General features: G+C 38.5%; 2 protein-coding genes and 1 long non-coding RNA gene across 4 annotated transcripts in view; 2 read left to right on the top strand and 1 right to left on the bottom strand.

Annotated features, from left to right (window-relative positions):
* Positions 1 to 75: 75 nt before the first annotated feature.
* Positions 76 to 20,926, top strand: FOXI1 (forkhead box I1). Its single transcript, XM_090150761.1, has 7 exons — positions 76 to 3,376; positions 4,228 to 4,295; positions 5,188 to 5,312; positions 10,091 to 11,138; positions 12,054 to 15,084; positions 18,722 to 18,796; positions 20,310 to 20,926. The coding sequence occupies exons 4-5, from the start codon at positions 10,565 to 10,567 to the stop codon at positions 12,605 to 12,607; spliced, it is 1,128 nt and encodes a 375-aa protein (XP_090006887.1). The 5' UTR covers positions 76 to 3,376; positions 4,228 to 4,295; positions 5,188 to 5,312; positions 10,091 to 10,564; the 3' UTR covers positions 12,608 to 15,084; positions 18,722 to 18,796; positions 20,310 to 20,926.
* LOC149915881 (uncharacterized) lies at positions 15,078 to 27,175 on the bottom strand. Of its 2 annotated transcripts, XR_016471300.1 has the most exons (4): positions 25,464 to 25,552; positions 20,000 to 23,806; positions 18,012 to 18,130; positions 15,078 to 17,291 (listed from the first exon to the last, which is right to left on the bottom strand). It is a non-coding gene; the product is annotated as an uncharacterized LOC149915881 (long non-coding RNA). The 2 variants fall into 2 exon arrangements; XR_016471299.1 differs by lacking the exons at positions 15,078 to 17,291; positions 18,012 to 18,130 and adding an exon at positions 27,088 to 27,175 and having other exon boundaries at positions 22,019 to 23,806; positions 25,464 to 25,579.
* Positions 21,945 to 27,408, top strand: part of C15H5orf58 (chromosome 15 C5orf58 homolog) — a 57,823-nt gene continuing 52,359 nt past the window's right edge. Inside the window, exon 1 of the mRNA XM_090150763.1 lies at positions 21,945 to 22,019. The gene's annotated coding sequence lies outside the window, so the exon portion shown is untranslated. The remainder of the gene's footprint in view (positions 22,020 to 27,408) is intronic.

The raw sequence follows: 27,408 nt of genomic DNA, 5'->3' as shown, positions 1-27,408 counted from the left end.
CGTTTCTCACTGGAATATTTATATTTGTTATGTATGTCAATAGCTTCTTACTGACAGCAAGTGGAACTATACAAGCCTAAGGCTTCTGCATCCCAAATAGGTTTTCTGTGGCTACAGCTGATGAGGTAGAGTTGGAAGTTAACGCCTCATCAGCATGAAGTTACACAGGAACACAGGTCAGCATTTCACTTTTCTTTTTTAATAACCTGGCAGTTTTTTCTAAAGGTAAGTAGTTTGTCCAGAATTAAACATTTCTCAAGGAGAATAATTGATTTCCTGCACACGCACTTGGATATTTCAGACATCTGTCTAAAATAGAAGCATTTATAGTGTTGTGGATGTGGATAGGAGGCTGGCCTTATTGCCATTTATGTGGATGTGGGGAAGAAAAAGAGATAAAAATTATTCCTTGCTAAGTGGTGTAATCAGTGTAAAGGCAATCTGAGTTTGCTCTATGCCTGTAAACAATTTTATGTTCAACATGAATAATTTAATTAATTTGGATTCTCTTTGTCAATGTGAAGCTGTTTTCTGCAGAAATAATTAGCAATTGTTTTCTGTGAAAAGTTTGAAATACTTGCCATAGGAGCTAATGCTGCACTAAAATGCAGGATTTATTAACACTAAATTTCTAAGTGATGAAAATGATCTAAGGCAGAAAACCAAAATGGGTCTAGCTTTAACACTAACTACAGGGTTTGTTGGCATGGAAATTGGATGTATTCTTTTTTGCTTCATTTTCTTTTTACAGCTATTTGATGGATAATGCTTCTGAGGAAGCATACAGGAAAAATATCAAGCTCAGTTTAATAGAGTTGTTATCTCTCAGTGGGATTCAGTGAAAGGCTGAGGGGTGCATCTTTTGCATGTTTTACATCTTGCTAACCTGAGGGAAGAAAGAAGAGGATGCCCAGACTGTCCTTCACTATTATTTGTAGTTACATTAAGGAAATACTGATATCACAAAATCAAATTATTTTAAAGAAAAAGTTTAGTTATACTTTCAAGGAATGAGGAAAGGATGAGTCAGTAACCATTTATTCTTTACAAAGATGCACTAAAGGTTATCTTTTGCCTATTATATCTTGTAGCTATGCTTGTATGTGAGAATGGAATAACGGATTATTAGCTCAAGCTGTTATATGAACAGTGAATACTGTGATTCAAAATAAAAATGGATGAAGAGTGGAAAGAAATGAAGAGCACAAATACCAGCAAAGCACAAGCATGATGTCAAAATTCTGGTGTTGACTGTTTAACTAGTGGCTCAAGGTTCATGCCTGTGTTTTGATTCAGTTTGTGTAATTTGTGATCAAGATTCACAATTAATTGAAGAGTTTAGAGTGAATTTAGATCCACTCTTAATTGAAATGTTAGCAAATTCACATTAATTGTCCAATATCGCAGATTCAAACTCCTTCTGCCAGTCTGATTCTGGATCCTTTCCAAGCTTGAAATAATGTAAATGAACTGTGAGCAGAAAAGGAAAAATAACTAAGAAAAAATAACTGTCAAGAATGGAGCATACATGGAACTGGGATTTAAAAGATTCTGGACATTAAACTGTAGCAACTTATAAGTTTCCAGAAACTGTATGTACTGACATTTAGTCCAAATAAATGAGTGATGATACGGGATAATAAGGTGCAAGTGCAGCAGCCTGGCAACGTGTTTGAAAACAAATCAGCACTAACTATTGTCATTTGTGTCGCAGTCTGAACAGGCCTTTATCTTGCATACATGGAGGAAGGTGTACTCACATGTACTGAACCCAACTCAATGGTTTTTTTAGAAATGAAGCTCAGAAGGTAGAACCCAACTCCAGGATAAGATCAGGCCTTGGCTGCTGTCCCAAGGAATTAATGAAGTATGTGTAACATCACCTCTAACCTGTATGGTTCCACCACCTCTCAACATGCAAGGTCAGAAAAGCATTTCTTTAGACAACAGTGTTTTCATGTACTTCTTGTATCAGAGTTCATTTCATTTCCCTCAGACACTTCAGATAGTCTGGACAGTAACAGCCTGGCTTTCAGGATTGCTTGGCACTAAGGTAACCATTGGGTAATGTGAGTCTGTAATAACCTGTGTTTAGCATGGCATAGAAAGGCTGCGTGTGCAGCTAAGGTTTTGTGTGTTGGCCAGTAGAAAGCTGTTATGCTGCAAACCATGTAAGATGCATTTAAGCTGCATGTCGTTTATGTTTAGGTACTAGATGTCTGAATTTTAGACACAGGCACCTAAGCTTTATCTGTTAAGAATGCAACACTATTTTAATAGTGGTCTAGCTCCAGAAGAGCTGCATTCAATGGAGAATGAGGTCTGGTCTAACAAGGGAAATGTCTGCATTCTGCTATATCAAGATAATCCGAAATGTTCTTTAACTGATTTGGCACTAGCTCAGGTGTTCAATCTGCCCTTCTTTGCTCTATGTAATGATTCTGTCCATGTTCTCATTATTAATTATGACTGAATTATTCATGTTCTCTGGGAATTTAATGCTCAATGTCAGTAAGAGTGAGCTGGGCGTTCGGAATGTAGGGCAGCAAGGGCCACATTTCTGAACAGTGAGAAGTTGTTTTATTAAAGATTTTACAGACCCCAAGAACACACTCTGTTCTTGAACTAAGAATTAATGTGTGAAACATGAGTATTTTGTTGCAGGGACTGCTTGACAGTGGATTTTTAATCTATCACAGGCAGTCTGTGATTTTTCTATTACAGATTGGTTTTTTTTGAGGGAGTAATGTGTGCCATATCACTTGTTCACTACAGAGACCACAGATACATTAGGTATCATTGGACCTCTGTTTTCACGTTCTTTGTTGATTTTGTTTGGTCTGGCTTTTGGCTCTAATTTTAATTGTCAGACTGGTATTATCAATTCCTTGACATTTCTTCCAATACTCATTAACTCAGGTTTCTCACTGTCTGTCTTGGGATGCCACAGTCCTGCAAGGTAAGGAAATAGGATTGGATTTTTGCGTAATTTCAGAAGTCCATAATTTTAAACATTTTATTAACATTCTTTTCCTTTTCTTGCCAGTTCACAGTTAATAAAAGGTCACAGCAATCATCAAGTTAATTTAGAACAATATGTTAAACTAAAAACATTAAAAGCCTGTAAGTAGGTTTGCGTAGATGTATCACTAATTCATCTCATGAACTCTATATCCTTAGTAATACACAGTCTGGAATGTGTCTTACTTCAAGTTTAAATTGGTGCCTGATGACTACTTGATTATCCTGGACTGTGAAGAACAGAGCTCAGCAGAATCAACACATTGGAATAGTCTGCATTCCATGAGATTTGAAATGCAGAGACTATCTATGATCACAGTTTCTGAGACATGGAAGCTATAAGGGAATAATACTGGTAAGTTTCCCTCAATTTGTAAGCAAGTAAGCTGAGTGATAAGGGGGAATTTTTAGCACTAACTGCTATATTGTGCTCAGTGTTTTAAGACAGCAGCCATTTTACTACAAAATTTGTTCTGGATGTGTGACATCAATACAGATCATATAGCTCTAGGCCATTCTCTGTAGAGATGTCCCAGATCAATTACACAGACTGTAAGAAAGTAAAAGGAATTACTTATCCAAACACATTTCTTCTCATGTAGAAATCAACAAAATTCAGCTAATTTAAAGCCCAACTGTCTTTTGAGTTATCTCTTTTTAAAAATCCTTACGACCAGAGAGGATAAATAATGTAAGGAACCCTTTATCTTGTTAAGGTTTGGAGGTTTATATCTCTATCTTCCTAAGGACGCAGAAGCATCCATGAAAAATACTTGCCAGCCATCTCCTATCCTTATCTCCTTGAAGTAGCCACTGATATTAGAATATTTACTTGTTCTTTCTGAACTGATTTCCAACTTGCTCTTGAGCATTCAAGGTCCTTTCAAGATGGAACACTGGGCAACATGCTTGGGGCTGCCCATGAGATATAAGGACTTCAGCTCTGACAGCATTTACTGCTCTAGGGTGACGAGAGTAGTTCTGTTTTACTGACTCAGTCTGCAAATTTCTGATTTGCCATCACAACACAGTGTGTGCTAAAAATTAACACTGCGAAGGAATAACAAACTGTTCTGCGAACAAACCTGCAGTGATTGTGAATTTCATGAACCTTAAAATGTTAAATAAATGTGATCGTAATTTCATCTTATTGGGTTTTGGATAGAATTATCTCTTTTCTATGCACTTTTTTTCTTCATCTTCCAGGATAGCAGAAAGCCCTCTGTGCCATGAGTGATATTATGGATTTCATACCCCAGAATTAAATAGCCATTGTGAGTGTCCATGCTTTTATAATTACAGTTTGTGTGTTAAAGATTTCTTTTATGATTGTTAATATGTGCTGCAGCCACATACACCCCATTATGCATGTGGATATTCAACCTGTCTTTCCTAACAGAATCTTAATGCCTCTATCAGAAACCCACCTCATTAACAGGAAACACTTGTAGGCCTGCCTATGAACTCAAATACTTAAACTAGTTCAGCTGATGGTAGGTGGCTGTTGGTTGTCTTAAAATGGATTTAAGTGGTGATTGATTGAAAAGGCACGGGAAAGTTGTTGGGAATCAGAAAACAGTCATTTAAGGTGCCTGTGCCATGACTTTTCAGGCCTGCAGCCAAAGAACAGACATTTACATGAAGTAGATGTCTTGCATTCTTGTAACAGCTAGAATGAAAACAAAATCCGTGCATGACAGAGGGAATTTTCCACGTGAAGTTTGCTCATAAGTTTTTATACCTAAGAAAGCAATCTTGGATTATTGAGCTCTTGCAGTGGGTATGGTTGTCACACCATACAGCACGTTCCAGTTGGAGCCCCCGGATTCTACAGGTATTTAGGAAAGTGAAATCTTTACAACATGACTTCTTCTGCTTGCAGTCTTCAGCAGTGCTTTGATTCATGCTGCAGTACTAATGCATAAAGCTTGAATTTGTAGTCTTTCTCAACAAGTGCATTTAGACTTCTTTCAAAAGACAAGTCAATAATGCTAATAGAAATCGATATTTGAAAACATTTACCAGTTGTTAGTTTTATGGGTCTCAGAATTACTAATCTGGGTTTATGTAATACTGCTAAGCAGGCAGTGGTCGCAGTATAGAAACATACAAAGCGCCTGTAGAGGAGTTTCTGAACTAATTCAATATGTTCTCAAAACTTATCAGTAGGGGGAGGCAGGCGGCTGCAATACTGTGCCCGTACATCAGAACAAACTTGATCTGCTGGAAAGCCAAAGTGGAGCAACTGGAAGTGCAAGGATTAACAACGCTGTAAAGCATCCTATTCACAGGTTAGATGATCTTAGTTTACTGCAGTTAAATCTTGGTTAAATTAAAACAAAGTTTATCTGTAACTGGGTGCGTCCATAGAATAGTTCGCTTCACTTACTTGTACCGATTCACTTAGTGCTTTTAGTTGCTAATTAATTACTTTTAGTTGCTAATTAATTTTCCCCAAGTGTGTTGTGCGAGTACCAGCAGGCATACAGGACACTGCAGACAAAATATTAAAAAATTGAAGTTATATATATATATTAAAAAAAAAAAAAAAAACTGGTTCCAAAACATTTTTTTCATTGAGGGGAAGCTGCCTTATCTATATAAATTGATGGTGGAATCTGACTCAGCCAGAATTAACTTAGGACGTTACTAATATTTTCTTGCACAGGAATTTAAACTCTGAAAGCTTTTGGAAAAGTGTGCAGATTAATTTGCTCAGTACACACAGCTGATGTTCATAAATCTCATCAGATTTTAGGACCATTTACCTCTAGTAACAAATACAAACATTTTGAGTGACAGGCATAGAAAAAAAGCAGATAATCTAAAACAGGTGAGCATTCAGCTGTTCTGAAGCTGTTAGGAACAGTGAGGTTTTCAAAATGTGATTGTTTGGGGTATTTCTTTGTAATATTTTCCCAAAATTGAGAGACACCTTAGTTGCAAAAAGCGTCCATCTCTGGTTAAACTTATGGCATCTCTCCCTCACAGTTGTGTGTGTAAATGCAGCAGATTGTACGGGAGCCACAGGCAGCTGAACGGAGGCCCTGCATTTCTTGTCCACTGCCTGTTATGGATAATACATTAATCAGGGGATCCCTAACAGCCTGTACCATATTGTATCTTGGTAAGATGGTGAAAGGTCTTTGTTGAAGACTACTCTTACTATCACATGGAAAAGAGCTAGTAGCACTTCAGGTTTTGAAGTCTTCTAAAACTCCAGTTATAGAGTTGCATGAAAAATCCACCATGGGTTTATTCTATAAGTTTTTAAAAATTTAAGGTCATTCTAGCATTACTGCATTAATGGCACTGACCTAAACAACTCCTTTTCCATTAATTTAACATTCAGTCAGTATTTCTAGAAATTAAGCTCAGTTCCCTTGGTTCTAAATACTTTACATTCCCTGTTCTTTTTTTAATGATCTCAATGTGTCATTTTTCTGATGCATCTTGTTTCTCCTGATGGTGTGGTTTATTTTGTGCATACACTGGGCTAATGATTATTGGAGTAAGAGTTTAAAACTTCTACAAGTCGTTTATGAGGCAAATAAGAATACAGACAAGTGTCTTTACATAAAAATGTCTTACTGATGGATACTGAATTGTTTCTGAATTCAGTAAGTGAATTGTTTGAAACAGGCTGCATTGCTAGGTTTAATGAGTTGTAGATGTAATCTCTTTTTTCTTAAATCAAGTTTTTTCCCTTCTTTGTGCCCACATGAATAGTTTACACGAACTTTTCTTCACTAAGTTTTGATGCTACACCAGGATTGGGGTTGTACACAATATTAACAATACAGCCTGAAGTTCAATACATCTGTGCACTAGAGGATTATCTGGCAGGAGGTACTATGATCTGGACCAAGTGTAAACAATTTTTGGAAAATTAGCTACAGTAGATGCCATAGACTGCTTTATAATGGCTATAGGAGGAAGAGTGGTACACAGTATGTTACTAATTTTGTCAGGATGAAGTCACTCCTACCAATTTTTTAACCTATTTTGGCATACATAGGAGCTGACTTTAAAGCCTACGGAGAAAAGAGTTCTGCAGAGGCTTGGCCTCAATCCTGCATTTTGGAGAAATCTAGAGGAGAAAATATTGGTTTGACGTAAGTTTTGAGAACAATCTGTTTGATCAAGAGTGACGATTGATAGTCTTGTGCACACCGGGCTGTACAGTACTGCAGTGTAGTAAAAAATTATTAAATAAAATATTAAAACATGATGTATCCTGCCTACAAAGACCTCACCAAATCCAACGCATTGTGATCTTTAGAGGTAATGATCACTAAATTACAACTCCAACATCAACTTTCTTTTTAGTGTTTTTCAGCCCTAAGCATGTTCTGTTAGAATATCTATGCCAGCATATTACTTGTTCCCAGCTTCATTACATGGAAGCCTCACTCTTTCATTCTCCTCTCTTCTGAAATTGCTGCCTCCCTGTCTTAGCCCTGCTAAGAACAGCAGTCCCAGTGGTGAGGACCCCAGGGCAGTGCTCCTGCCTATGCTCAATTGACTCCACATCCGACAAGCCCTGCTCAGAGCAATCACAGCTTGAACAAAGTTTACTCTTCCTGTGCTGCCTTTTGCCTGCATATGAACATCTGCACCTGAAGTGCAATACTGCAGTGATTCTCAGGCAGTAAGGTGTGCCCACAGTACTGACAAAGTACCATTTTTACAGGTGTTTATATTTCTTTCGGAGTAAATCAGGCACAGTCAGTTGGAAGAAAAATGTTGCAGATCAAATCACGTCTGTGCAGAAGCTGTGCCAGCATGCACTTGTTGGGGAGGGATCAGACCTTTGCACTTCCAGAGCTACATAGGCAGAACCTTACAACTGTCATTGTATTTCATTGCTCTAAAAGCAGTACTTGCCATTCTTCACCCCAGTGAGTGCTTTTCTTAGTTCTGTGCTATGCTTTGCTCGAATATCACATGAAGGTGGGTCTGGTAGTAGCAGATCCTCAGGCATTGGCATAGCACAGTTAAGGGCTGACCTTTGTAAAATGAAGAGCATCAAAACTTTATGATGATTAATTTGCAGAGGCAGTTTTAGAGCTTTCATCAGTCTCTGTTTGCAGAAATGGTATTTTTTGTTTTGATTTTCTAGTGGTTGCGACCCTGTTCATGGCAGAGGGGTTGAAACCAGATGATGTTTGAGGTCCTTTTCAACCAGGCCATTCTGTGATTCTGTAATTGTTCTGTTAAGCCCATCGTATTGCCATAGTATTTTACCCAGCTCCCAGTTCAGTGCATTTTAACTGTATGCATGCAGAACATCTTTGATAATAGCAATTTAGATGATGCTCCTCAAAATCCGTGCTGAATTCTTACTTCTTGATACAAATAAACCTTAAGCAATAACAAATTAGGAAGTTTCTTTCTTTTTCCTTTATTTTATTTTCCCTTTTCCTTTTTTAGAAGGTGGGGTAGCAAAAATATATTTTCTTCAGAAAGCAATGTCTTATTACATTTTCTTTCACACCACCTGGTGTATCTGAGCTCACTGTAAAAGTGACTCCTGCTTTTGCTCATTTGAATTTTTCTTAAAAATGTTATTCCACTGACTCCTCTATAAATACTGAAAGGTTTTTGTGCTTGGTTTTTTGTTTGTTTGTTCTTTTTAAATAGCAATATTTATAATAACAGTATTTTCAGGACTAGAGATAAAATTTTAAAAGATGCCTGTCTACCCTGGGGAAAAGAGGTGCTCGCAGTGTTATTTCCTGAAAAATGACTCATCATTTCTTTTTTGTCCTAGCCACACTTTTTGTTCAATGGTTGCCACATAAAAATAAATCATCCCCACTATGTTCCATTATGCTTTTGTCTCCTTAATGCATATTTGCATAGCCTACTTAGCATTCACAAACTAATACCAATTTGTTCATTCATACCTGTAGTGCATATGATTTTATGCGCAGTGTGTGTATTAATTAACAGCTACAGAGGCATTTCTGAGCATGAAAATTGGCTCTGTCACCCTGTACTAAAATTTCAGTTGTGTTTTATGCCTTTCAAAGTAACAATATGAACAGGACAGCACTATCACAGGGAGCAGGGAATCTTGGTGGAATCTCATGCTGCAGCACAAATCATTACATGAAATGATGAATGTGTGACGAATTAAAAAAGTTCTTGGTTCAGCCAGGGATTCAAATCTACAGATCAAAGCTCAGATTTCTGCAGAATCAATGGGACTAGAACTATCTTACAGACTTTCTTCCCATTTGAGGACTGAAATTGCACAGGTTATTGAGGCTGAGTCAGGTTCCAAGTATATGTATGTACACTTAGATTCAGAAAAAAAACACCCACAAATATCACTTCTGTTGTCTGAAGAGAGCTGCAGGTATGTTTTTAACTACAGTGGATCATTCTGTGCAGTTGTGCAGTGTAAGAGCTGCCCCCATTCTGAGGCAGATGTTAATGAGGTTGCAGCTCTGCTTTTTCTCATTTGTAAATGCTGGGTGCCGTGCAAGGCTGGAGGTTTTTGCTTGTTACTGCTTATTTTTTAGGAACCTACTTCTGTCTACATAACTACAACTGAAGTTGGAAATTAGCTGAGAAAAACATTACATCCTTCCTCCTTGGAAATTGTGCTAAGTGGTTTTGTGACTTTTTTATACCAGTCCTGCAGCAAAGAGGAAGCAAAAACAAAACAAAACAAACAAAAAAAAATTCACCTATTTAAGCTCTAATGAAAGGTTTGATTATTAAGCTTGATTGTTTTTTTTTTTTTTTTCTCATAAGATTAATCCATTTACATCAATAAGATTACTCACGTGAGTAGTGAGTACCCTGTTGCAGAATTTGCCTCTAGTACTGTGATTGCCTAGGGGGAAGTACAAGGAAGTTGCAATTAAAGTTACAGAAGGAAAAGGAGGTCTGACCTTTTCTTTTCTTTCCCTTTTCTTTCCCTTTTCTTTCCCTTTTCTTTCCCTTTTCTTTCCCTTTTCTTTCCCTTTTCTTTCCCTTTTCTTTCCCTTTTCTTTCCCTTTTCTTTCCCTTTTCTTTTCCCTTTTCCCTTTCCTTTCATTTCTTTTTTCTTTTAAAGTATGCCTGCTGCATTGACAAATGGCAATAGCTTTTGCACTATTAAGTGCTACCAGCAAGAGAACAAAACTGCTTTTATTTAAAAAGAAACAAAAAACTACGTGCTTTACATCTTTGTTGTAAAAGGTAAAAAGAGGTGGATGTCTGATTAGGGGTTGTAACTTCAAGGTACCTTAAGCTTTCTTTATGTGGATCACATCAGTGGAAAATTCCTTTGTTCATTTTAGAAGATAAACAGTTGTAACTTTCACGTTTGGTTGATGTGACATCAGTGACTGGCTGGGACTGCCAGCATTCCAAAAGGGATATCATCCTAATCTGCAGCCACTCAGGGCCATGGGGCGGAGCCTGCAGTCCAAGCCAAAACACTTACAGGTGCATAAGTAAGTAGGGAAGGGCACAGGTGATGCACCTGTCTCAGGAAAGGAGCACTAGCACAGGTGTGTCATAACTTACCAGCTGCCTGTGTTAGAGCATGAGCTCCTTTGATCCACAAACGCACTCTCCACCACGCTGCAGCCCACAGTTTCCAAATATTGGTCAAGAACCTCCAGAAATGAATATCTACTATGAGAACTTCTTCCATCCACAGAATATTCCTAGTCCACAGCGACCGAGCACCTTTGAGACAACGGACTACAACAGCACACCCAATCCTTACCTCTGGCTAAACGGACCTTCCATTACTCCACCACCGTATCTCCCGGGATCCAATGCCAGTCCCTTCATTCCTCAGTCTTATGGGATGCAAAGGCAGCTCCTGCCTAACATGCACGGCTTGGGAGGAACTGATCTTGGCTGGCTTCCTCTGCCATCCCAAGAAGAGCTCATGAAGTTGGTTAGACCTCCTTACTCCTACTCTGCACTTATTGCCATGGCTATCCATGGAGCGCCAGAAAAGAGGTTGACTCTCAGTCAGATCTACCAGTACGTGGCTGACAACTTCCCATTTTACAACAAAAGCAAAGCTGGCTGGCAGAACTCAATTCGGCACAACTTGTCTCTCAATGATTGCTTCAAGAAGGTGCCTAGAGATGAAGATGATCCAGGTATGGTTTCCCCCACTTTTCTCCTCTCTATGTAAATGCGATTAATCTAATACACATAGTAGCTTCTCTTTTTTCACAGGGCTGCACTAGAAGGCAAGCATGCATAGCTGAGTTCTGATTCAATGTTCTTTATCAAATCTCTGTAGAGAAAGAGATTCTTTAGTGCTCTAAATCTTCCTCAGAACCAAGCACAGGAGCCTGAGGAAGTCATATTCAGAAATCATTTGGTGTAATGCATGTGAATTATATCAAACTTAACTGAGGATTCATGGAAAGAGGATAAAGAAAATTCAGACTAGTCACAGAAGTCCAGTAGCTTTAGGGAGTCAACAGTAATTATCATGAGGAGGGCAGGCTGCTTTTGTTTTATTTCAAGTAGCATTTTGCTTGGAATCTCGCTTTGGCTGTTTCCAACCCACTGGCTGAAATGTCATCAGATTCTTCTTTGTTTTTTTTTTCTTTTCCTGTCAGTAGCTGTTGAGAACCTTTTGGGACATTTAAAAGCTACTCAATTGTGTTGCCAGAGAGAGCCAAAAATGTGGTTCTATCTCATTGGTAAACTGTCCTACCACACTGAATCTGCAGGAGCAGCCCATTGTAGGACCAGTTATTTAATGAAAACCTCATTCCCCCACCAAGAAAAACAAATAGCAAAAGTAAGAAGTCCTTCTAGAGGCTCCAGTTGTAGTTCCAGCTGTATGTAGAGTCAGGGCTACAGGACACTGGGAAAAACTTTATTATTTTTTTCAGAATTCAGCAGACTTCTGCTTTTGTGTGGTTACAAAACACGTGTATTTTTTGTTCACACAAATTTTGTTTCTGTGAAAATAAAATTGAAGAGTCAAAGAAAACTGTTCTTTACTGACTACAGGCATATTTTAAAAGAGAAAATATGTGTTTGTCCATCCTTGACAGGAAAAGGGAATTACTGGACTCTGGACCCAAACTGTGAAAAGATGTTTGACAATGGCAACTTTCGCAGGAAGAGGAAAAGGAAATCTGATATTGGGGCTAGTTCTGCCCATCTTACATCTGAGAAATCCGAGGACAGTGCCTTGACTGGCAGCCCCAAAGCTGTAGAGCATCCGGATCTTTTGGAAAACTCATCATCTGGGACCGACAATCCCCCTGGTAAAGGATCTCCGCCTCTATCTTCCAGCAGTCCATGCCTTAGTAATTTCATTTCCAGTATGACTGCTTACGTTAATGGCTCTAATTCAGTGGGCCGCTCAGTGCCATTGGGACTTAATGCTGAACCCACTGACAAAATGGGACAGAATATGGTAGGCTTAAATTCCTACTCTCCACTCTCTAATGTCCCCAGTCATGGTGTGGGAGAGTGGTCCAATTCTATGCCTCCCAGTCACCTCGGCTATAGCAACTCAGTGCTCAACCAGTTTAACACCCATTTTTACAGTAGTATCAGCACAAATAACACTCTGTTTTCCAGGGAGGGGACAGAGGTTTAAATAAGAGATCTTAAGACATCAATATATAGCTATTTATGAGAGGGAGTGACAGGTGGGTGGATGATTATTGTTAGTCTGTTGTCTCTAGGACCTGCATTGTGTCCTACCTTCTGACAGCCCCAAACGTTTTAGCTGTTATCCTTACTCAAGCACTCCACATTTGGCAGCTCCATATAAAAATGGAGGGATTTTAACAGCAAGAATAGTGAAGAGGTCTGCTGGAGATCGTGTTCGTACTGCTGCCAACCATGGTCCCCTGTGGACATCCTTTAGAGGAATTACTGTTTACCTTAGGAATGAAACTTTCTGGCAAGGTACTAATTTTGCTATGATGCTTTTAAAGCACTAATACATATTTGGCTGTATCTGCAAATTACCTCTCTTGCTTATACAGGCTGTCTGTACTAGAGATTCTTGGTAAGTTCTTATTGGGACAAAGCTACTCTGAGACACTGAAGGATCTACAGCAAAAACTACTACATAGTGAGTAATAACTACTTGAGTGAATGCCCTCTTTAAATTTCTCTAACACTAGAGCATACGTTGCCTCAACTCCGATGCTGTTTCACCCCTAAGGGAAATGTGGTTGTGAAGCAGGCTAACATAATCAGGGACACAACATTCACTTTGAAACTGAAACAAAGCATAACAAAATATAATGGAGCTGCCTTCTGCTGGTGCAATTGGATCTTTGTGTTTTAAATTCTGAGTAATTTTGTGGAAAACGTCTCTGTACTATATATTTTCTTCCTTTTTGTAACAAAGTCCATACAATTGTTTTGTCATTGTGTAAATATTAGGAATAATTCTTATTTTTTTATATTCTACTGTAACCACAAACAAAAATTAAAATAAATGAAGTTTTTTCAAACCAATAATTGAATCAAGTTTCATATTTATGTAAAATAATACCTCAGACTGTAGAGCCTGCAACATATGTAGGCACCATGTTTTACTGGTATTTACTTTTACACTGCTGTGCACTGATCAGACTTCCAGAATGATGGAAAACATTAATGCACTGTAATAGCTACTGCTTTGTCTTGATTTTATATATATTTTTTTAACTCTAGATGGATACAGTTTTGTTACAGGCCATCCCAGAAGCATTTTTAATAAAGAATTTGTATATGAGAATGTGTGTGTACTATACTTCTTACATCTTTAAAAGCCTCCTTAATAATTTGACTTGTGCTGTTAGCTTGAGGAAAACCTAATGAAATATTCAAGTAAGGTCAGAAAGTGAGACAGTAGATGTCTAGTGAATCAAAATTTGCATGCCTGAGGAATACAATTGGCTGCTATTATGCAAAATACTTTCACTAAAGAAAAATAATCCTTACAGTTGTGCTATTAGAGTTAAGGAGTGCCAATCATTTCAGAAACCAGACTGTATTTTCACATGCTAATTAGCCATAGAGTGACCGCAATCATTTCTACATTCTCATTTATCATTTTGTCCTTATGACTGTTCACTGAGCTCACTCAATATTATGAGTTCTCATTTGGAAGCTGAAACCTCCATCCATGGCTAACAGCTCGAATAACAAAATAAAATAACCTTCTGGCAGTGCCCTTCTGCCATGCCTGTAAGTTTTTCTGAAGTCAGGCTGTACTGAGGCCTGAGCCATAGCCTCCACCCTCTGGATTTTACAGCCATTCCACAAGTACCAGCCCAGGTGAGCCCTAGAATGCCCTGCAAGTCAGCAGCCAGCAGCATTTGTTACAGAGACTTGCTCATGTGACAACTGAGAAATGCATTGAGTCAGCACTGTTACGTGTGGGATCCAGTAAAAATGCAACAGACCGCTCAAAACTGCAACTCCTGTGGAGTACAGAGTTCAGAAGACAGAAGAAATAGATTTCTTTCCTCCTTAAATGTAAAATGTTCCATCGTAGACTTACGGAGCAAAAGTGTGGGAAAAAGAAAGTGCAAACTGTGCCAAGGAGAATGATATTTCTGAACAATAGCAGACAGTAGGAAGCAGCCCCTTTGTTGCTTTGTGTTGCATTTAATGTGTGGTTCCAACAAGACAAGACTTTGTGCCTCATTACTTCCCAGGCACTATTAAGCAAATACCACTTTTGGCCTGTAGGTAGTGAGGAAGTACTTCTAACATGCTGGTACCCTAGCAGAGGTATTTTTCCTACTGGATGCCATACATGCAGGTGTTAGTTAGCTCTCCAATGACCTTCCAGCTAGCTTGATATGTGCCAACTCTGGTGATGAACCTGCTGTTCAAGGAAGGAGTGGAAAAACATCTGCGTGGCACACATGAACTATTATTCCTAAAATCTTTGTAACAAAAAAAAAACAAACACATTCTTCTTTATTTTTGCTTTTTTTTTTTCTTTTCAGAGAGAGTTGATTTTGATAACCAGTCACACTGATAGGTTCCTGGAGATACTGCACATCAGTCTAGCACCTGCAAGGAAACTGTTGTGCTTGTATGAGCAGCAGCACTGGTCTTCTTAAGGTAATGCTGTTATTCATGTATTTTGCCAGTATGGTAATTACATGGGGTTTGAAATGAAAAGCATCTGTATTGTTTTTCTTTAGTGTTTTTGTCTTTGTTGTTGTTTTTACGTACACTATATTACCAACATGTATTGTTATATGGTATAGTACAAACATTTACTGATTGGTGCTGCTTGAAAATATAATCTGGGCTTCAGTGACTCTCATTAGTTTGGTCTGTGATGATTCCTGATTGATTGATTGTTATTTTCTTATTGTGTTTTGTTTTGAAATGCAGCTATCTTCACATCCCAATGTGGGCACTGGGTTCCTTGATTCTTCAATTACTTGTTCCTGGTGTAAATGCTAGCTGTTAAAGGTTGCTCCTGTCCCACCAAAACCACAGCCAGACGTGAAGTGGTCAGAATAGGTTCCTACTTCTCCTCCCTCTGTCATCACAAAACTTCTGCAAAGACAGAAGCCTTCTGTGGCAGACAGTGTGCTTTGAGTGATGAGAAATAGGTTCCTAGTTGAGGTATAGTTGAGGTATACCAAAGATTAGCTGCTGAACCACTTGGGCAGTTTCATCTTCATTCACCTTGGTAGAAACACCTTCCCTGGGTTCTTATTGCAGTAGTATTGTCATTTCATACTTCAGTGTTCTGCATACTCAGCAGGAGAATCTGCAATCTGCAGTACTTCAGCTCTAGTTTGCTCTAGTATTAGTTCTTATTTCCACATTTCCATTATAGACTTGAGCTGCAAATCATGTTAAAGATTTGAGGCTTCACAGCAGAAATCTAGGCAATCAGGTTTCCCATAGAAAGTGTTCTTCACCTTGTCATGGGATCAACTGCAAACCCTGGAGTCCAGCAGTGCCATTCCCAGCAGTCAGGTAGAGCCCCACCTACAATTTGATGTATGTAGCAGAAAAAATGTTTTGTAATCAACAATCTTTGTGAATATTAAAAAAAAAAAAATCCAAATGAAATGAAGCCATGAGGTAATACAAATCAGAGACTCACTCATCTGCCAAATCCAAACCAGGTCGTTGATCAGATGATCAGATAACTGTAGACAGGATAGGAGAAGAGGCTTCTGAAGACAGAGGAGCAACATTAGTGATGGTTTGCCGTAGCGATGAGGAATGGAGAGCTGTTAACAATGAGATCAGCCAAATCTTACGTTACCATCAACATGCAGGAGATGTAATTAATCTTGGTGGCAATTTACTCTGTGCTTCATAATTGTTTTAAAGGCTGAGTTTGTCGTGCAGCTTTCAGCTGGATTAGGCAAAATAGTTGAAGATCATTCTGTACTGGCATCTACTTTATTAATGGTAGTGGTTTGCATATGTTATGAACACAAAATTTAACATTCACTTTGAAGCAGCTGCTAGCACACGCTCTTCTGGCTGCATGTGATTCTTCTGCCACTGATCACTCCTTCATGTAGGTGGTCAATGCATTTCAGATGTTGATAACTGTGTCTACACAAATGCTTAAGTACTCACTCCTTCCTTTGAGTCAGTCAAAATGAACCAGGCTCAAGAAACATGCTGCTAATAACTGCTAACACTAACCTAAATAGTCCATGCTGCATCTGGTTTTGGGGGATTATGAAGAGAGAAATTAATGGACAGGTGCATCATGTTTGTGCTTGACTGAAAGGCTGGTGGACAGAACCTTCCTTCATCAAGTGAAAGCTAGTTCACACTGCCCTGTGAAACCATTCTATGAAAGGGGAAGAAATTGCTATAGCTATTGCTTTCTGTAAACAATGGAAGACTTCTAAAGCACACATCAAAAATCTAAAATGATACAGACTCAGGAACACTCTTTCAGTGCTTGGTAAACAAATAGGAAGACAAATATGTCTGGTGACTTTACCCAGTTTTCCAATTATAGTACAGCTATTTAGTTCTTTGCTTATCTAGTAAAAGGTATTAGAAAAAGAGACTGCACAATGCTGTGCAAAATATAAAAAAGAAAGAATTATAAACACCTTAGGTTTCATTCATTCTTGTCTTACCAAACATACTGCAGTGTTCTTATTAAGTGGAAAAGAAGAGAGACCAACTTAAGAAAACCTTTACTTCAGTGAGGCTTCAAATTTGTATTTAACTGTAGAACTCTGAACTGCCTGGCATTCCAATATTGATAACCAATGAGAGATTAAATGCTACTCCTTGTTCCAAGATGACACCAAGATGTGTAGCACAGGTATCTGTAAATGAAAATAAAATTAAAGTGCTGCCAGAATTTATTTCTCTGACAAACAGCAACAGGCACTTTGCCAAATGTATTCTGAATTACAATGCACTAACTTCTTTCTCATGATGGGATACATTATGAAATTCTTCACTGTTTAGTAGTTTAGTCAATAGTTCCTTTGTTGCTTTATGTGAAAATGTTCGCAGGTGAATAAAATCATAAACTTCTTCCCAGTAGCACTGCCAATTCATGACACTGCCAGCTGATAGCACTTTACAGCAATTCTTGCAACTCCTTCCAATTGAACTTGAGGAGAGCTGGCTCAGAGCTATGTTACTCTTTTGGCAGCGTCTTCATACTTTAAGATGTATGAAGTCTGAATAAGAACATGAAGTTTGTCACTAGTAACCTTTATCTACAACTACAAGAATCTGAGCTGCTGTAGTCGTGGAGGTACTGCTGTTAACTCTATCACAGCTGGTACTTGTCATGTGCTAGAAACCTCCATGGCTGTGAGTACCTGGACAGAAAGACACTTCAGTTTTTCTTATTTATGTTGTAAACCTAGTTTAAGGACTTTCATCTACACAAAGAATCCTTCTTGAGTGGCCTTGCACAATATACAGTCTTCTGATAAGCTATGCAAATTAATTTTCAGACTACCCCTCCAGAAACAGTTTTTGTGTATTTTGTCTTTGCTGAATTGCAATACAAATCTTCCTTTACTCCTCACCTTGTCTTGACTCTTTTTAAATCCAAAAATATCCCTCTCCAAATTTCATTGCTGTAGACTATGCAACTAGTTCTGTGCGTACTTCCAGCATATCTTCCATCAGTGGTTATCTGTTGCTACTTAAAAAGCAAGACAAACAGTCATGCAAACTCTAGAAGTAGTTAATCTTCATTTCTAACCTGCATGCTACTCATTTCCTATATAAGTTAGTTGGTAAAAAGCTATTTATTGTTCCTTTGTCAAAAATTCCTGAAATAATCTCTCATGGAGCAGTCTCACGAAGTACCAAGGATGTCAATTCATCTCTGTTTAAAATGAAACTCAGAGAACTCAGCTCCTTATCCGTTTAAACTGACTAATGCACCTCACCCTGCTGAGTACGCCAGTGTGAGGGTGTCAGAACCTCTCTCATGCTCTTGTCTCCAGGACAACTGAAAGGGAGCAGCCTAATCCTAGGATGACAGAAGCTTTCTGCTCTTCATGTTATTTGTTATCATTTGTTTGTTTATTTTTAATGTGCTTTCCCTATGAAATACACAACACATGACAAAGCTTTTCAGCAATATCCTTCAACTGTTAGGCATGCATAGTTTTGTTAACTGCCTTAAACTGTTACTACTGCTTCCATTTAATCTTTTCCAGCCAAAAATTGCTCCTCTTGCCTCCTAGTTATCATATCCTAGTTATTCTTGCTTATGTTCCTCTGACAGATTCCAGAAGATGAGTAAGGTGAGCAGGCACAATGAAAGTGTTATCATCAAACTTTGCATGTGTATTTCCAAGAGGTAAGCAGAGCTAACCTTTGGTGTTCTAATAGATTCCATGAAGAGCACTTAGAAGCTGTGCTGTAATTACTTCCCATGTCAGGAGAGTTTATCCCCACATTTAATACTGTGCCTAGGTAATTTATGACCTCAGGATGTCCAGCTGGACTAATAAGACACTTTTACTCCTGCATGCCACCAGCTGCAGGAGCATCTGCTCCATGCTGTAATGCTAGAAGTTTCATAGCAGTGTTACATGGATAGCAGCTAATTATGTCCATAAGTGAACTGATGAGCGTTTCCAGGCAGCACGCTGGAAGGAGGAACAAGAGGAGGAAGAATATTTGTGTCATCAGGGAAGGCTTTTTCTTTGTTCTGCATGCAGTTTCATCTAGGAATCAGAATTGTCCTCTTGTTAGGATGCACCACAAAACTATGGATGTTATTTAAACTCCAGCACAAGGAGAGATACAAAGCTGCTGAGTTTATTTCTTTGTCGCCTTTGGAGGTGTGAATTTGTTGTGGCACAGTGCCGGTACTACAGAGCAGGGGGGTAACACTGATGTGCCTTATATCTCAGTAGCTATTTTTTATGCTGCTTGAACAATGTGTTCTGACACAAACAGCCTATTGTTTGCAATTTCATGCCAAGAGCTTTGTGTATGCAAACTTGCATGCAAATCAGATTGATTTACTATGTTTCCCTCCAATGAAAAAGTGAAGGAAGGAAAAAAAAAACATTTAGCTTCAGCTACACATTTTCCTATGAATAGGGCAGCTATTAAATGATTTATGGAAAGAATGCTAAGAATGCAATAAGTTCAAAGAAAGTGAAGTGCTATCTTTCTTCCCTGACAGCTGGGAACCTGGTTATTTAATGTTAATAGTGCCGTCATCCAACTAGACTCAAACCATTATTTGTGCACAAGGTATATGTGCATTTTACTGTATCACTGCAAGCAGGCAGATCTCAAATTACTGGCTTTATTTTCACTCAAAAAAAACCCAACAAAACCCACAAAAAAAAGTCTAGCATGATTCTTGCAAGGAAGGGGAAGAGAAAGGATGTGGGGTTTGATGTTTACTCCTGCTCCCTGCCTATTGCTTTGTTGGGGAAAAGGTGTCTTCAGCTGGAAATGCAAGTATTTTAAGAGCTTTCCCTACTTTAGGCCTGCCACAACTCAAATCCTTGGATCTCTAATGGGTCTAAACTAGCACACCTACCTGAATATTTCTGTGAGAAAGTACTTTGTGCTGCACTGCAAGCTGTCTGCTATCAAAGCTCTCTGGAAGACAACATACAGAACTAAAACTATGAAGGATGTCTGTAATAAGACTATATATAAATATTACAGTATAATATACTGAATTATATATATAGTATTGTGACTCTACCGATAAGGTTATCTCACATATGACCTCATTACTAAACAGGTGTTTTTTTCAATTATTTGACTGTTGCATTAAGTTTTATTGATCCCACATATGCTCCAATGGAAAATGCAAAGTTCACAAAGCTTGAACTTTTTTCCAGAACCACAAAATCATTTCTTGTTCTGCTTGGAAGTAACAAAGATGAGATAACTGTGGATAATTATGGAGAGAGATACTCCCCAAATCTGGATTTACGTAATTCTGTCTCTATTCACTGTAAGTAAATACATGATAAGATAAGCAAGCATGGAGACAAGTCATTGTTTTCCTGCTACACCATGTGTATCCTTCAGTATTTTTTATATGAAATAGATGCAGCCAAACAGCATGACAACCTGAAACCTTCTCCATGTGAGCAAGGGTCAGTGACAGTCCAGGATACCTGCAGGCTGCTTGCACTGTGACATTTCTATTTTTTGTACAGAATGTTTGCTATTTAAAGCAGTTATTGAAAAATTATATGTTTGGGGATTTTATTTATGCAAATAAACATGCAAAGAGGCATGTTCTTTTATTCCCTGGAAAGTTGTAAGACGTCCCTTAAGTTTGAAAGCCTACAGTGTATTCTCAATCAGGACATTTTTCCTCCAACAAAGTGTATTTAACATTCCTAACCTTGAGCAGCAGGAAAAAAATAAGGTCACAGCTCTAGAAAAACCTGTTGATGATAACTGATAATATGAAAATGAAGCAGTCAAGCAGGCTGTGGAAAGCATAGCCTGGATCTACTTAAAAAAAAAAAAAAAAAAAATGCGATAGAAGCATGAAAATTCCCTGGAATATGAATGACACAGGAGCTATCAGTTACAATCAGGTTAATCCTTTATGTCTTTATTACCATCTGGGGCAGATGATGGCTGGAATGGCCTGTTATCCAAAATAACAGCTGAGGGGAGAAATACCAACAGACATAACAGTCACAAGATTGACCTAAACCGTGGGATGTGAATTGAGAGCACTGGCAAGTCAGCAAAACATCTGTGAATTTTCCAAATTTCCATTTTATGTGGGACACACAGATCAGACACAAGGATCACAGCAGAGGTATTAGCTACATCCTGTGGTTACCAAACATTAAATGTTGCAGTGATTTCTGCATGACTTGTAGAGCTCATCAGATGCATGTGTGTTTGGTAGAGGCAGGGGGAGTCATTATTTTTATCTGTGATCAACATCATTACTAGATTTTACAGTGTAGTTATTGAGATTATTCATCTGATAATTAGTTTGAGTTTGCAGATTACATTTGGAAAGGGCATTTTTCACCTTACATTTATAGGTAGTTTTAATATTACATTTCATTGGGCAATTGTGCAAAATATAAAGGTCTGTGTATTACTATATGCAGTGAATTCTGCAGAGGGGTACGGGCTGGTTTTGAATAGCAGGGTAAAGCAGTTAAGCAAGTGATAAATACTCCTGAATTTATATGAGAGTTATGAGGGAAGCAACAGTATGCTGTCTGTTGTGCATGCTGCTTCAGTATTTTCCTGGTAAGGAAAATAAAAAAACAGAACAGAAAACAAGGTGTTGTGTATTTTACCCTGGCTTCTCTCAGTACTTCACAAATTCTTACAATCAGTTGGAGGATTAGGAGCAGTACTTTGTGCAGCAAGTGGAAGACTGCATTGGAAGAGAATTAAATAGCTTTTCACAGAAATTGATTGTTTTTCCTGAATATAAATATGAATATACAATTAAAAAATTGTTTATATTTCTCTTTCTCTAGAGGTTTGTCTAGAGTCTGGCTTGTGTTGAAGGGGGCTGAAACAGAAGATGGGCTTGAACTTGGCAGAGCAACTCAGTTCAGGTAAATGAATCCACAAGTCCATTTGCTTGGTACAACCTTAATTTCTTACAGCAATTATGTAGTTACTACACGTGGCTTTAAAAAAATCATGCTTTGTCAGCTTTATTCTTACTTTTGAGCACTGCTCATGGACAGGACAAGAAGGACATAGAACACTGCCTACCAAAAGTTTTAGGTTACTGTTACCAGGGGTTATTACATGTTCAATTAAAAATTGTAACACATTGCAGTTCCCTGTGCTGCAATCAAAGGTATTTATAGAAACATCATCATCCAGCTTTGCCTTAGACTTTATCCATGTGATTATAACCTACAGCATGTAATGTAATCTTGGTGTAATCTTGGTTTCTAAAGAAACAGTAATCCCTCCTTAACTTTCATGCAAAAGAGTCAACGCATATTTTCACTGATCAGGTACACTCACACCAAATTGTGGTGGCTCTTGAAATTACAGCCTCCTAATTTTTACATACATATATATACATTTATTTTAACCCCACTACAGATTTTTAGGCTCAGCAGACAGTGTCTGTCAATATTTTCTTAGAAAGCAGTCTTACAGTGGAACAGAGTTTGAATAGCACTGATCATTCTGCAGTTCCTTTTGATTAGCAGTGGTAAGCAGGTGCACTCTCTGTGTTGATTAGGCACATTTATGATGAGGCTTTCTGCTGGCTGATTTGGTGCTTCAATGCTAACTCCATTCTAAATGTCCCAGAGCCTGCAGCACATAGTTAGTGACTGCATTACTTCCGTTACCACGCAATTTTTAGTACTTTCAAAGATCTCTTAAGTAATGAGGAGACACTGCACATGCAAATGATTTTTATACCACTACAAACACATGGAACTTAAGAAACGGAGCACAGAAAGATATGATCGTGCATATTAACCATCTTAGAATGTAGAAAATTAGTGAAGCATGCAGAAACAAACAGTACTCTTAGTTATGGATTCTGTGATTATGCAAGATTTCATCATGAAAATCTTTAAAATCTGTAATGCTGTTTTCTGAAACAATTTACTTCTACTTATATCAGTTTACTATTTATTGAAAAACTTAATTACTTTTGTCCTATCTTGAAATAGATTCTTCAGAAGATATATTTGAATACATTTTATGTCTTAAAGTCACCGACATTCCATTCATAACAGTACATAAATAAGCACAATAACCCTTCCCCATGTGTGTAGTGTTCATGAAAAGGAAACATGCATGGAAAGAGGCTTCTTGGTGTCCAGAAATACAAACACAACACCAAATCCCTGCCCACCACTGCAACTGCACTTCTGCTGTTAGTTTTTGCAACTAAACTGGAAAAAAAAATTGACATCCACTCAGAAAAGAAAGGAAACTCAATAGATTTTTGCACAATTTAAGGTTGAAATCAAATCCAAAAATGTCTCATAATTTTGCCTTTCCCATTTATGCATTATTTTTTTCTAATTCAAATTCAAACCTTCATTGGTACATTCAGAGCAAATAATTCAATTTATGTTAAAACAGCATAGGTTTTTTTTGTGAGTTAATAGTGCAAAAAATTTCAGGTTTCCTTTGAAAAGAAGAGCTTCTGGTCTATGACTTATTTCATTTTACACCTTAAGAAATTATGTAAATAAATAAAAAAAGATAATGCTATGAAAATGATAATGCTGAAATTAATCTTGTAATACCACCTTTTACACACCAGTGAAATACACCTCCTGAGGATTATTACATGGCAACTTGAGGCATTATAAAGGGTCCACACATCAACAGCTGCTCTCCTGAGTGACACATTCTGAATCTGCAGAAGGAAAAATAATGGAGAAAAAATATCTGTGTTAATAACCCTTTAGACAGAGACATTTTTAGAAAAAAAAAACCACAACACACAACCCAATACAGAATATAGAGAAGCAGAAATAGTTGCTCCTGTAATGCTGTCAGAAATAATGTTCATTATGCAGTGTGGATATATAATAAGGCATTGAATGGAACAAAGTAAAAACAAATATGTTATTTGAAATATAAATGGTTGTATCTGGCTGAAAAATAATGTAATAATAAATTGTTTATATTAAGTTTAATAAAGAAAAACAACCACAAACCACACAATACAAGTAGTATAAATGCTACTGAAAAGAAAACCAGAGCTTTATCCTAAGTTCATGCATATGTGAGTCACAGGTTTCTGTTATATCCACCCAAAATTGCTAAAAGTCAAGATGAGAATCAGGCCCAAAACACAATTCTGGGGGGGAAAAACATATATCTGTGTTTATAATATTTAGCAATAACATTTACAGCCCTGTTATCTGCTAACTATGCAAAAACAAACATTTGGTCCAGGTGGAGTGTGCCACATGTTTATATGTAAACAAATGGCTTAATCATGCCTTAGGGCACTGCAGTGTTATAGCACACAAAGCTCCACTGATAGCCTTGGTTTTAGAGAAACCAGCCACTGCAGGAGAAAGGTAATTTGTATAAACCACCTGTAGGGAATGGAAGCTGAAGTTCACATATAGAAACAAACTTTTGACTAGGCCTAGATCTGACCGGAGTGAACAAGCAAAGCAGAGACCTGAGCTTGCCCAAATCATCTACTTATCTGCTTCAGCAGAACTGCACAAACTGCAAACTGCATGTCACTGCAGAACAACACTTGCTCCTTCAGGGATCTTGCTGTTTTTAGCAAGTAGTGAGGGTGGGAGAAGGTACAGTGTTTCTCATACTTCTCTGAAAAGCTGTTTCATGTCATTCATTAAATGTGGAATGTAATCTATAGAACGCATAGCATCCTCAATCTGCATTTTAAAATACAGTAAGTAAAACTTCCAGTTTTTCTTCCAGACACAGCTGGTGAGTTTGTTGATCCAGCTTAAAGACTCTCATACTTTTCTGGAACTCTGTGTATTTTACTGCAATGCTGAAAAAACACACTTGTTAACAAATAGTAAGCTGAAAGTAGTTTATTTGTTTTTGCTAATATGCTATTCAATTTAGGTATGACAGAAACAGTCTGCCTATCTGCAAGTGCTTGAGTTCTGTATGGGCATGGTGAAGGAAGACAGTCATTTAAAAAAGTAAATAAATCAGTATTTCAGGAAAAATACAGTCAGACTGAAGTGTTTAGACCCAAACAACAGATGGTGAGGCTGCTGCAGAGCAGGAATAACAAGAAAAGTGCCTACTTTCATGACTTCCTCCTGATCTTTCACAATTCTATGATTTAAACCCATTTCTGTGAGAGCTATTCTGAAAGTAATGCCTCCTATTTTATTATGTTGGCCCATGATGTCAGAGGTGGATGTTCTTGTGATGGTGGTAAAGGCTGAACCTTCCCAGCCACATTATATTGTGCTGTGTGTGACAGAAGAGAGGCAGTCTGATGCAATGGCTCTGACATGTAAGTGTGTATGAAGCACAGGGATGGAACTGAATGGCGTTCATTGACATACCTCAACAGTTGCTGAACATTTACGGAGACCAAACAGTCACAAGAAACTCAGATCTGGTTTTGGCCTTCTTCAGCTTGTCAGGATGTTTCAAAAATAATGCTTCTATTGTTTGTGAGCTTGAATAAATTAAATATAAAGCAATCATGAGCAGTGTGCCAGGAATATGTTTATCTGTCAAAAGTCAAAGAAAATTAAGTAGTTCCCTTTCTTTAAGCACATGCAAATCACTCTTCACCATATTTACTGCTTCCTTTACAGAAATATATCCCTAGTCTATCAGCAAACAAAAGGCCGTAAGTATTGCTATAAATTTCTTGCTTTTTTACATCAAGTTTGTGTTAGAAGACAGCCACTGTGCATTTTTATACCTAACCTATTTTCAAACACAATTCTTTCTCAATGGAAGCTTTAGCCACTTTTTTGATGTTACAAGTTCAGTGCAACTGTATTTCCTGAATGCAAGTTACTGTGCTTAGTGAACTGTAACTGATGAACAAGATGAGGCAAGAAGCCTAGTAGCATGGCTGCAGTAGAATGTGCTGTGGAAGATCCATCTAATATGTGACTGAAAAGTAAATTCTAACATTGACTATGTGCAAACTGAAGAAGGGTTAAAAGGGGCTTAGTGAAGCCCAATATAAATATGTTATTAGGGGAGGTTTTCTTGCTGCATTGATGATTTAAATTCCTGTGTTTGCCAGAAACTAAGCTGTGTTACTGAATTATTGCTGCATTACTGAAGAAGCAGGTCAACATATGAATGTGAAGGCTATAAAGCATGCCTGCTTTATACACAATACAGTGTAACATCAGCACTCAGCTGACAAAAAAAGTACACACACAGCTTTTCTACTGCTTCATGTACAGTATTTAAAACTGGAAGGAAGACACTTGAGGCAATCTGGACTCTCATACTTCCATGGGTCACAAAGTTGCTTGTTTATCATTTGCTTTAGGCCAAGAAAAGTTAGCCAATATATTATCTGCCCTTCAGATGAGAGAGAGGAAACAGAGGGTAACATATAATGTACTGCAGCTATTAAACCCCCCACATTTTTGCTACAGAAATGCAGGAAGCATCTAAAGCACTTGCTTACAAGAGGAAGTCCAGGTCAACAACCCTTACGTTTCTGCATTATCAGTAAAGCCAGAAATATATGTTAAAGTTGTAGCTCTAGTATCTACTCCCAAGAAATGTAGTTCACCTCCCTATATGCATTTAAGAGTACGGCACTGATCTGCTTTTCACAAAATCACAGAATGCCTTGGATTTGAGGGGACCCTAAAGATCACGTAGTTCGTACACCCCTGCCATGGGCTGGTTGCATCCCACCAGGCCAGGCTGCCCAGAGCCCCATCCAGCCTGGCCCTGAGCACTTCAGGGATGGGGCATCCACAGCTTCTCATGCAGCACTTGCCACTGCCTCAGCACTGTGAGTAAAGCTCAGCCCTGTTTTCCATCCCTGCACGTTTTCTGATGCCATGCTGCCTTGCACCAGAACGCAGCAGGAGTGTGCATTCTGGGGTGAGGTGGGACAGAACGGAAGGATCAGCAGGAAGGGAAAAACTCTGGTTAAACCGAATAAAAAGCACAAAAGAACAAAACACAACACAACAAAAATACCCCAGGAGTATCAACAGCAAAAACTGCAACGATCTACTGTAGATTTCTAGCAAGACTGCGGTATCTCAGTCACTGTAGCTCCCAAGGAAGGTCAGACCAAGAGCTGTTCGCAGTGACAGGACCAGGGCGGTGCTGCTCTGGGAGCTGCAGGTTCCCGAGGTACCGAGGCCGGCCCTGCAGCCGCAGCGCTCCGTCCCAGTCCCGGCAGCGCGGAGCTGCCATCCGCCCTCAGCGCCCCGCCGCCCTTCCCGCCAATGCCCGCCCGCGCGCTCCTTCCTCGCGCCCGGCTCCCCTCAGCCCCGCGCCGCCCCCGGTCAGCGC

This window comes from Phasianus colchicus, chromosome 15, assembly GCF_987193195.1.
Source record: "Phasianus colchicus chromosome 15, bPhaCol1.hap1.1, whole genome shotgun sequence".
Classification (NCBI taxonomy): Eukaryota; Metazoa; Chordata; class Aves; order Galliformes; family Phasianidae; genus Phasianus; species Phasianus colchicus.
Note: the sequence above shows the minus strand (reverse complement) of the source record. Positions and strands in the feature narration are given on the sequence as shown.

Excerpts from the sequence above, each read along its gene's own strand:
- FOXI1 (XM_090150761.1), top strand. The coding sequence starts at position 10,565 with ATGAGCTCCTTTGATCCACAAACGCACTCTCCACCACGCTGCAGCCCA. Across the intron at positions 11,139-12,053 it reads TAGAGATGAAGATGATCCAG|GAAAAGGGAATTACTGGACT; the intron begins GTATGGTTTCCC and ends CATCCTTGACAG.